This window comes from Peromyscus eremicus, chromosome 9 (assembly GCF_949786415.1).
Source record: "Peromyscus eremicus chromosome 9, PerEre_H2_v1, whole genome shotgun sequence".
In the NCBI taxonomy this organism is placed as follows: Eukaryota; Metazoa; Chordata; class Mammalia; order Rodentia; family Cricetidae; genus Peromyscus; species Peromyscus eremicus.
Window position 1 is genome coordinate 35,530,429 of NC_081425.1, and position 12,242 is coordinate 35,542,670.

A 12,242-nucleotide genomic window follows, 5' to 3' on the forward strand; every position below is an offset into this window, starting at 1 on the left:
CAAGGCGCAGCGCACTGGCCTGGGTGCCGACTCTTGTGCTCACCAGTTCTCTGTAGACCCCTTCATGTTTGCTCTCTGACCTGGAAGGCTTTTCCTTCTGTAAAACCTCCCTGTTTCGGTGACTGACAGCACCCACATTGAGATGACTTCTGGCACCACCTCCACCTCCTCCAAATGTCTTGGTCTTCAGATGAGAGAAAAATAAAACAGACAAAAGTAAATAGTCAAAATAAATAGTAAAGAGTAAAATAATCACACAAACCAAGATGTTACTTAAAAATCTGGAAAAATTAATGATTTAAAAGCTTAGTTATTTTTCACAAGTAAAAATAAAATAACAAATACTTATAAACAGCATAGAGAATAAACATCTACAAGCCATAATATTTTCTTTCTACAAGCCCAGGCAGGGCAATTTTTTAAAAAATGACAAGATTTTAGTTAAGTCACCAAAACAAACCTCTATGTTCATCAATACAGACTGAAATGAGATGATAGAAACATCATAGAGATTAGTTGTCCACGTTACTCTAGTCAAATATTTGAATATGTCTTGGGTCCAGGCACCTACAAGTCAATGGTATTCTGAATAAAGTACTAAACTGACCAATTATTTAAAGTATCTCACATTCTGATAGTATCATTATATAAACTTAGAAAGTAAATATACCGTGAACACCAGAGTAAAATCTGTTTATTAATTCATTATTTATAATCATCCTATGTCATTCCTTACAAACTACATATAAAAGCCTGAGTCTATATATTCATTATTTTGCTGACTTACTTGGATAAATTTGAAACTTGATTTAATGTCATTTTTGTCTTTTCAAAATAATTATGAAAAAAATAGACCATAAAGATTATTGACAGGAAAGATACAAGATCATGGTTGAAAAGCATCGCACAGCTGATAACTAAACATCATCAAAAGAAAAATCTTGTATAATATTTTTTCTGGCTGATACACTTGATAAAAAGTTAAAACTTGATTTATTAAAAATAATTGTTTAAAATATATTTTAAGTAATGTATAGTAAGAAGGCATCTTAATTTACTTAACATGGGAAATTATCTTGAACCAGATAAAGATATTAAGTAGAATCTGAAAAAACGAGAAATTCATGCTAGACACACATTAATGGACAACATTTTTTATCTTTTGTATTATTAAGAAATGTTTTATTCATTTCACATACCAACCACAGATCTCCACCTCATCACTCCTCCCCCCCAGCCCTCCCCCCAGCCCACACCCCATCCCCTCCTTGGAAAAGGCAAGTCCTTACTTGGCAAAGCCTCGCACATTCAGCTGAGGAAGATCCAAGACCCTCCCTCTGCATCAAGGCTGTGCAAGGTGTCCCACCATAGGCAATGGGCTCCAAAAAGCCGGTTCATGCACCAGGGAGGATAGATCCTATTCCCACTGTCAGGGGCCCCTCAAATAGACAAGCTACACAACTGTCTCGCCCTTGCAGAGGACCTAGTCCAGTTCCATGCAGGATCCACAGCTGAATGGTCAACGTTTTTAGTATTTCTTGAATCCGCTATTTAAATTTGATAAAACTCAAAGGTTAAACAGTATCTTCAAGAATGAAAGACACATCACTAGACATTAGTATTCAGTTTGGGTTTCTGGAATTTCAGCAAAAATAGAAGTCTTCATTGTCATTACTTGTTTAACTGATTAAAAATGTGACTTATATAAATACAACACGACACTCATTAGATGGGAACTGTAGCACAGCCAAACACAGCTTTTGAACTAGCCTTTCACTGCATATCAAGGTTTTTGTCCTTAAAAGAGGAACGAGAAAACCAATCTTGGAAGGATCAGGGACAACATCAACAGGACAGCATTACATCAGTAACTGTCACAGGGCAAGTCCTCTAATGCAGACGGCAATCACTCTTTTGGTAGAACACAGCTACCTAAAAAGTCTGGAGTCTGACCTGTTCGAATTAAGATTTATATTCCATAACTCCAAAACTGCTTTTTTGGAGGAAAGGAGGGGGCAATGAATAATCTCAGCCTCGAGATTTATTTTATTTACATTTTGTGAATTTAAAAACAGGAGAATAGCATTTTCACAATTGTTTGTGGTTGATATATTATGTATCCTAATAAATTTATCTGGGGTTAGAAAACAGAACAGCCACTAGATTAGACATTAAGGCCAGAAAACAGTTGCACACACGCCTTTAATCTTAGTCTTCTGTAGGCAGAGATCCATCCAGATCTCTGTGAGTCCAAGGTCACAATGGAAACAACCAGGCTTGGTGATACACATTTTTAATCCCAGGAAGTGATGGCAGGAAGAAAAAAGTATATAAGGCGTGAAAACCAGGAACTAGAGGCTTTAAGCTTTTAGGCTTTTAGCAGCAGTTCAGCTGAGATCCATTCAGATGAGGACTCAGAGGCTTCCAGTTTGAGGAAACAAAATCAGCTGAGAAATTATCAAGGAAAGGTTGGATGTGGCTTATTCTGCTTCTCTGATCTTTCAGCGTTCACCCCAATACCTGGCTCCGTGTTTGTTTTTATTAGTAAGACCTTTTAGGATTCATGTTACAGTTGTTTCAAATATTTAAGAGAGCTACAATTCACAAACCAATAATGAGAACCAGTGCAACTTCATGGTGCGTGGACTAGGCGTTCCTCAGGCCATCACAACTGCCTATCAATCTTACTGTATTTCCAAGCCCACACACTTCTCACTGTTCCAGACCCAACTTTACAATCTCATAGTCTAATTCTCCAACCACTGCTTTCCCACTGTCACTGCTGACTCTGCTTACTCTTACTTTTGAAATCTGCAATTACAACTAAAGAGCATGTGCAGATGTTCACTACCAAGATAAATGGGAGTCTATAACTTCAATGCTGCAGCATCAACAGTTATTCTTTCAACTGCCCTCCTCACTCCCTTACCCTGAACTTTTTTATTTCTCTCTATATTACTAATCACAGTCTAGAGGGATCTACTTCCATTCACCCATCCTCCAAAACTAAAGGCCCACCGAGTGTGCTACCTTTTCTCTTCTCTAGAAACACTCACTCCTTTGGAGATCTGACTTAGCCCCAGACCATCCAACCACACAGAACTCTCAACTGCAGGATATCTATGCCAAAGCAGTTTTCATCTACACTCCTCTGACTTATTCAACATTCCAGCAACATATCTAATATGAATCTCAATAACCACATGCTCAAAATGGACAACTCGAGTAGTCCCTTATGTCTCATCCACTCCAATCTTCTGGATTTCAAGGTGTCCTGACGAGATCTCAGAGTAAAATTTGTAGTCATTCCTTACATCTCCTCTGCTCTATAATGTCATTTGTCTCTCAGAAGCCCTCTCTAATTTCAAATTTTCTGAAAGCAACAGTTTGGTTCCTCCTATGCAGCTGCTATCTGTATCACTTCTTTTTCTGAATCAATTCGACAATCTCCCATTTTGTCTACAATCCCAATCTTCCTTCTCTACAAGCAGTTTCAAAGAAGCAGCCAGAAGTAGTCCTTTCAAATACCCATTGGCTGATGTTATTGCTGTGAGCAAAACATGCAAAAGCTTGTCATTTCTAAGCAGTAAGACAGTTTGTAGGTCCTGCAATTGACCTCCATTATCTCTCCTTATGTTCCTCTACCTCGGCTCCTGCTTCATCCAAGGACCACCTTGCTGTTTCTTTTACATCTGCTCCTGTTTATAGCCTTTTCTGTAGCTTTCTCTTTCATGGATCATTCTTCCTTAGCTATAATACATAGCTAATTCTCTCACCTCCTTCAAATCATTGATCAAATTCCATTATCCCAAGGCCTAATAAGGCCTAATTAAAAACTGCTGTGTGAAATTTACTTGTACATCTTGTTATTTACAATATAGATCATCCATTATGCTACAGAGCTATAGATATACATATAATGCATATATACACACAGAGATATAGGTATATATACAATGCTATAGAGCAATTTACTCTATAAATTGCTATTGGGTAATACTGGACAAGGCCCAAGTTAACTTAGCCTTCAACAATCCTATACATACATTGAGGAGTTCTGAAATGTTTCAGTCCTTGAAAGCTGTGATTCTTTACACATGTGAAGAAAGCATGTGATCAATTACAATACAAAAACTGAAGCACATTATAATGCTAATAGACTCCAATATACAGACACTTGAAACTATAGAAAACAAAACCTTAGGAGGAAAGCTTGAAATACATGTAAACCAATGGAACAGGTTATACCAAATATTGTCTTCTAAGTTTAAAATCTAAAGCATCATTTACTATTTTAGAGGGAAATGAATATATTTCATATAAATGATACAAAATCCATTTAATGCTCATAAGTGCCTTCAGATGAAGAGCACACTGAAGAATCCCAACACTAGTGATTACCATCACAAAGTGTCATATTCGTGCATCATGTAGGGGCAACTGTCAAGGTTTTAGGATGACCAATTATAAACCCTAAAACACCCATGGCAGTTCACTATCGTTCCTAAATTTCACAGATGAAGCAAATTAGGCACAAAAGGTTCATCATTTAATTCAGGACTGTTAGCAAGACATGCTCTGGGCTGGCTGACTCCAGAGGCTTTGTGTTCAACCCTACTGTAAACTGGAGATAGGATGAAAGAGGAAGGACATCAGTAAGCTTTGTGGTGGAGGTTTGAAATTAAATAGAAAAGTGATTATTTACAAACCTTCACTGTGTTCTTAATGCAGGGAACTATTTCAATTTTAATGAATAAAAAAATTTAACCAACAAATAACAAAAGTTCACATCAAAATCTGAAAAAAATCAATCAACAGAGAAAAAGATCTAGTCCAAGAAAGCAAGAAATTAAAACAAATGACTTAGCTAACTATAGTGTAAGAGGGTATATGCATGTACATTAGTATGTTACAAAAACACATACAGTCCTAAGATTAACATTTGCTGTAACTAATTAACATAAGAATATGCTAACAAGACATATTTCTGATATACTAGTTGATCCTGGTTCGTAATTCATTCCTCCGAAGTTTGACTTTTCACAGCAGGTTATTATAGAGGGAGAATATTTTGAGAAAGTGGTAACTAGTACAACTAAAAACAAAAATCCCTCTGATATGATGTAAGAGGAAAATGTGTTTAGTTATTTCATTAAGAAAGAAAAGGGGGACAAGGATGGACGACTTGCTAATAGGAATATTTACTGGAATTGCCAAGACTTGGAAAAGAACATACAAATCCAACAGGCAGCCTTAAGTCCCCAGAGGACGGCATTCTACTCCTACAGTGTGTGAGGAGAGCAAGGTGAGGACAGGTGGGCATGAGTCACGACAAAAGCAACAGTGACCACCAGTAACCGCGGAGAACGCCTTCACCGGGGGAACTGGGAAGGCCCTTACTTCTTTGCTCTTCGCGACCTGTGCGATCGCCGCAGTCCTTTGCTTCTCAAACTCATCATTATCATTGGCAGGTCTGACAGGCAGTGACACTTGTAATGTCTTTCTTCGGTCCAGTTCTCTGCTGTCCACTTGGATATTAGACGCACACTTCTGGAAAAACAAACTCTTATCATTCAGGAATTCCAAAAGAAATTATACTTGTTTATAGAAAGCACTAGTTCTTCTAAAGAAACGTTTACATTTCTTTCCACTGGAAGAGCAAAAATACCACTCCATCCAACAGATTAAAACAAAAAAAAGTAGGAAGCTGATTACACCATAATTTTTAAATAAATAGAAGTTAGAGGGTGTGTGTGTGTGTGTGTGTGTGTGTGTGTGTGTGTATACACATGCATCACCTAAATGAGGCCACATACTTACAAAACATACTGAGATAAAAGACCCAAGTTTCATTTCAAGGTAGTAACTTTAAAACAGCTGTAGATTTCAAGCTGTCTCCATTAACTAAAACCATGTAAATCTGGTTTTGTAACTAAGAGTTCAATTTCCACATTACACCACCATATCTATGCGTCAGACAGTATACTTGTTAACATGTAACAAAATGTGTCTCAACATGTAAGTCAAAGACCAAAAACATGCTCTCTGAGCCAAGTAAGATCCAAAGTTTCATGTGTTGGGTTTTTTAATTTTAATTTTGATTTTCAATCTCATAATTTACTAATGGTGTCTCTGTCAGAAAACAATCCCTGAATTCTCATCTCCACCCCAGTACAAGTCCTCTGAAGTGGCTCCGATTTTGTTTGTTTGGGTTTTTTGCAGCTCATTAACTAGAAGGGGAGAGAGGAGATTTTCTCAAACGTGTTACACAAATACAGCAGCTTCCTCCTCCCAGATACACTGCTATGTTACTTCTACCACCACAGAAGCAGCATTATCATTTTACCCCGCCTACCTACAATCCCGCACTGTGCTGCACAAGAACCGGCCAGCATGAATGAAAACAATACTACCACGGAAACGAAACCTTTGTTCTCCTTCCTATAAAACTGTAACACACATTTCAAATTCTGGACAACAATTAAATCAGTAAGTAGCTCTAGGAAAAAAGTCATTTTTAATATCTTAATTTAAGGAAGAAATTTTACAAATGTTTGAGGAAAAAGTAAATTTATACAAATGTATTATTTTCAAATATAAATTACTATAATATTTTAATTCTTATCTCTTTTATTACAGGCAGAATGTTACTAACATGGACCACAACACTGAACTTCCTATCTACTTTTATCTTTTTTTTTTTTTGGTGGGTGCATCTTTTTTACATAATTAAAAATGCATATGATACAGGAATTATTCTAATTTAATTCTGATTATAGCTCATAAAAATCATTTTGACGATGTCAGTCAACTGATTCTATCCCATATCTTCATATCAACTAGATATCTTTTAATACCAAAATTTCAAACAAAATTCAAATAAAACACAATACAAAATAAAATGTTGGTTTCAGCTTCCTACTTTTGTGTCTCCAATTCACCTTCACATTCTCTAAGAAAAGTACAGAGCAAATACAGTTAAAAACTTCCCCAGTGTCAGGCTGGAGAGATGGCTCAGTGGTTAAGATCACTGGCTGCTCTTCCAAAAGTCCTGAGTTCAATTCCCAGCAACCACATGGTGGCTCACAACCATCTGTAATGAGATCTGGTGCCCTCTTCTGGCCTGCAGGTGTACATGCAGGCAAAACACTATACATAATAAATAAATAAATCTTTAAAAAAAAAAAAAAAAAACTTCCCAGTGTCAAAAAAAAAAAAAAAAGCCAAAGCCAAAAGACACAGGGATTCCCCTCAGCCTCATCACGGGTGAAGCAAGAGAAGGTGCAGGACACTGCTGGGAACACAACTCCAGGTTGTGTACAGAAAGGGAGACACAAGACACAGGCCAACTCAAGACCTTCCTCAAAGTTCCTTTGCAGTAGGAAAGGTGTGGTGGCCCCCATGGGATCATATGCCTGAATGCTTGGTCCCCAACTGGTGGAACTGTTGGGGAAGGATTAGGAGGTGTGGCCTTATTGCAGGAAGTGTGTCACAGGGGTGGGCTTTGAGGTTTCTAAAGTCCAGGCCATTCCCAGGTAACTTTCTCTGCCTCATGCTAGTGGATCAAAATGTAAGCTGTAGCTACTGCCCCAGCATCATGCTAGTCTGCCTGCTACCATGCCTCCCACCACGACAGTCATGGATTCACCCTCTCAAACTGTAAGCCCCAATTAAATTTTTTCTTCTGAAAGTTGCCTTCATCAGTGATTTTGTTAGAATAGAAAACTGAGAAAGGGTTAAAAATTAAGGACTAGACATTGAATTATTTAGCTTCTATAGAAGAATCCGGCTACGGCAGTTGAAAACATCAGCTAGAAATAAAATTGTTTCTGACTGAGATGAGGAATTAGATGGAGGCTGAAGAAAAGAATTCTGGGGAACACTCTGGCATTTTTTTAAAATCTCTTTACTTTTAAAATTCTCATTTAAAACTTGTTTTCCATTAACCTATTTTAGTTAGCTGTAATTTGTTCTTCATACATAACTCTTAATTGCTTCAATCTTTGGGGTAGCAGCAAAATTATTAAATTCCTTGTCCTTCATATTTCCATGGAATGCCACAGCGTCTGAGTAAATAGTTTGGCACAAAACCACACACAGCTTAGCATAATGAAGAACAGTCTTTGCTGACTGAGTCCACCTACCAGGAAGAAAGTCCTTACCTGTCCAAAAGGCAAAAAAGGAGGTGGGCCACCTTCAGTTCCAATATTGCTTCTATTATGTTTTGATAAGCTCTGTTTGAATACATAATCAGTCATAAAACATAAATCACACACAGAAACACACTAGCCACATGTAAATGCACCAGAGATGCACTGCTTAGTGTAGAATCTTAAGACATAACAGCCTTCTTTAAAGTATTTCAAACTATAAAATATGAAATTCTATAGTCTTTATTTCAGTAACCTGGCAAAGATTTGTTTCTCATCTCTCCTGACCAAACTACATTCAAGTTTAATTTTTAGAAATATTTTTCAAACTGTGTCCTTTGGAGAAAAAAAGAGTTCCTCAAAACTATAGTCAATTCATAGAAAATAAACTCTGGCAAGAACAATTTTACTTTGAAGCACACAACCAATAGATTAATAATGCCTTAAATTTTTCTACAAAAATGAAATTTTTAGATAATACTTACTAAATAAAAAATCATTACTGATAAATGTGCTTTCTAGTACTTTAAACATCATATTACTATAGTTCATAACAGGGAAAGTCACTCCATTATATTTTGTCAAATTATCTTGCATCAATTCATACTTTGAAGAAATAGTCAACCAACTGGCTTCTTAAAGAGTTTTGGTGTACTTTGTGTGTGTGTGTTTGTGCAGACGCACACAAGCACAAGCACATGGAGGTCAGAGGATGACCTGCATGAGTCAATTCTCCCTTTCGCCCTTGTGGATCTCAGGAATCACACTCCAGTCACGAGGCTTGAAGGCAAACCCCTGTATCCGCTGAGCCACTGCACAGCCTCTGATTAGTACTTAATAGACACAAGCATCCAAACTCTTATCAGTTTCAGTTTATTTTCAAGCTTGCCTAATTAGAGGTAGAAAAACATCAATGTGTTGTAAAAATGGGCAGAAAACTGTCCCCTACCAAAAGCACTTTCTCATATTGTGAAGTCCTTCCACAGGGCCAGAGGAAAGTAAACAGAATTCCTTTCAGTCATCCTTCCCATTGAAGGTATTAACATGCATCCATTAAGCACTCATTAAATATATCTTCTAAACTTAAAATTTGTTGTGCATTTTTAAAACTTACCTTTACAGATATTGTGATGAAATACAATGTAAAAGAGTCACTAAGCATTTTTTAAAATCCATTTTGTTCATTTTTAACATATTCTAGAGTTCCTGAATTATGTAAACACTTTTATACAGTTCATGTAAATTACAGATTGAGAAATAAGGCTAATGGCAACTATAACATCAGCTTAATGAGCACAGCATAATAAAATGGGACAGGGATGCCATATTTCTTCACAATCTACATGGAAGTTATTAATCTCTTTAATTTAAAAAGAAAACAAGCAAGGCACATATATATGATTATCTAGGGGCCTTTTTCTCAGTTTCAATTTAGTTACAAGGAGAGGATTATACAAACAGCTATAAATCAATTCAATTTGTACTAAAACTTCCTTTAAAAGCTAACATAAATTAATAGCTCTTGATAACATGAAAAATTAAAAACATCTTAGAGGACTTCTACTTCTTGCACTGGTGACGGTACAAAGAGCCAGGCCTAATCTCCCTGTACACACAATGAGTGACCTGGCCAATATATAAAGACGACAACCATAGAAAACCCAGCACAGCATGCAGCATCAGACTGCGAGAAGAAGGGAGCCATGGCTTCTGCTTGGATAGACAACACAGAAAGCACAGCATGGAGAGTTCAGTCGTGAACAACAATCTCATAAGAAGAGACTCAGCACCTCTTAGCCTTGGAAAAATACACATGGAAACCAAGAGGTTCCATTTCACATACACAGAATAGCTACTATGAGAAATAACCAGTGTAAAAGTCAGAACCTTATTAAAAGAATAAAAAGAAAATTACCATAGAATCCAGCAATTCAACAAGTATGCATACAAAAGAAGTGGGAGCAGCTTTTATTTGTGTGCCCATATTCATAGCATCATTATTTATAGTGAGCAAAAGCTAGGAACAACATTAATGTCCACTGACAAATGAATAAACAAAATGTGGTAGAAACAGTGGAATACGACTGAGCCTATAAAAGGAGAGAAATTCTGACATCCATTACTTATACAGAATAAGGCAGACAAAAAAGAACTAATACTACAATATTACATGTCTAAAGAGATATTGAAATAGTCAAGTTCATAGAGACAGAAAATAGAATAGTGTCTGACATGGGGAAGGGTGGATGAGTGCATGTCTGTGTGTCTATGTGTTGGAAATGAGTAAGTTCCCACCTGATTTAATGGTTTTAAGTGAAATGATTCCAAATGATGTTGGAAAATTACATAAGCATTGATCTGACTTTAAATATCCTTCTCTTAACTGACAAGTTTCAAACCTGCCAAGATACTGTAATAAGAATATTTAAAGCACAGAAAAAAAGTAAGAGGTACTGAAAATTTTCACCTGCTTTTGAGGAAGAACGTGGTTAAATAACAGCAGATAGTTTCTCTAAGATCATCATGTTCTTTCTATCTTCATAAATTCTGACACAAAAGACTAATGCTACCACTCATTACGGGACAAGTTCCTGCAGAGAACAGTCAGAAACCCTGGCGTTCCACGGTCTAAGCCGTTCTTACTGCATACTTACCCTCTGTAACTCCCATTTGTCAATCAGATGTTCCACTTCACCCCCAAGGACGGTAGTGTTGGAGTCACTCAAGAGCAGGAATCCATTCTTTATGTCCACAACGCCTGAGAGCCTCACTTTCGTGCCAGGGGGTGTGTTCAGACTGATGCAAGAGAAAACCAAAGGGAGGCAGAAGTCAGAGCTGCACAGAAGCTCCTCCACACACCTGAAAAGGGTCTTAAGACGTCATCAAAATGCACTAACACCTAACTAGTTTTCAGCGGACTAGCTATAAAGTACAAATGAATCATGATAAATGAAGACCCAGTATAAAACAAAACGAACCTCAGTTTCCACAAGTTAAAACAAATGTGAACAAGAACAATCACACACCACAAAGCCGGGGTAAAGAAAAAGGAAAATATTTTTCTTTTCTTTTTTTAAGATTTATTTTTATTTTGTGTCTGGATGTTTTGCCTGCATATATGCAGTTAGGTCCCCTGGAACTAGAACAGATGGTTGTGAGCCACCATGTGAGTGCTGGGAATTGAACCAGAAACTGAACTGGAGAAACATCCAGTGCTTTTTAGCATTGAGACATCTCTACAGCCAAGAAAGCACTTCTCAACTCTACCACATATGAACACAATATTTCCCTTTCTTTTTTATAACTTTTGCTATACATGGCAAAATATATATAATTATTGAATTTTAATATAGAAAAAAGATATCTAACCAGAAATAAACACGGAAATTTAACACCTACATGGGTTATAGTAATCTATAAAAAACCTTTTGTTAGTTATCTAGTTAAAGATGAAACATGAGAATTATTTATGCAGTAACTTTAAAAAGAATTTTACATACCAACTTGGAAGTGTATAAGCAATAATTGCAACAAGACTTTTCTACAAAAGGCCAGTGTTAATTCTATTTTGGGTAAACATTACATCACAAATACTTGCACAAAAACTAGAAACAAGATGTTTATCTTCCCAGCAACTTTGTTAAAGGAAACACAGGATGAAATCCACTTTATCACATAGGTGTGTTCTAAAGTAAAAGCACAGATATAAATCATACTCCATCTCTTTCTATAGCAAGGGAGAAAGCTCTCCAAATAGGACTCCTAAAATAGTATGCCGTGAAACACTTGGGATGAATTAGAAAATTATTCTGCAATGGCTTCATTATTCACATTTTAAAGGCTTGTGAAATTCATCACACGCTGATAATATGCAACATCAAATCAGTGAGTGTTAATACCACAGCCTTTTAAAGGATAGCTAATAAAAATTATTAGTGAACAGAAGTAATATGCCTATTTCTCAAGCTTCAAACAACCCACACAGAAAAAGACAGATTACACACTGTTCATTGTATCAGATATGTCTAATATGTGTACCATTGCATATGATCAATTCTATCTCAATAAAGCCATTAAAATTGTTCTGAGGCT

The 12,242-nt window shown here is 36.6% G+C and overlaps 1 protein-coding gene across 2 annotated transcripts in view; it reads right to left on the minus strand.

Moving 5' to 3' along the window:
* Nucleotides 1–12,242, minus strand: part of Tdrd3 (tudor domain containing 3) — a 150,058-nt gene that overhangs the window by 56,521 nt on the left and 81,295 nt on the right. For both annotated transcript variants that reach the window (XM_059273278.1, XM_059273279.1), the window contains 4 exons: nucleotides 10,805–10,946; nucleotides 8,163–8,234; nucleotides 5,401–5,550; nucleotides 44–184 (listed from right to left, as the gene is read on the minus strand). In XM_059273278.1, the coding sequence (XP_059129261.1) occupies nucleotides 44–184; nucleotides 5,401–5,550; nucleotides 8,163–8,234; nucleotides 10,805–10,946 (505 nt within the window). The remainder of the gene's footprint in view (nucleotides 1–43; nucleotides 185–5,400; nucleotides 5,551–8,162; nucleotides 8,235–10,804; nucleotides 10,947–12,242) is intronic.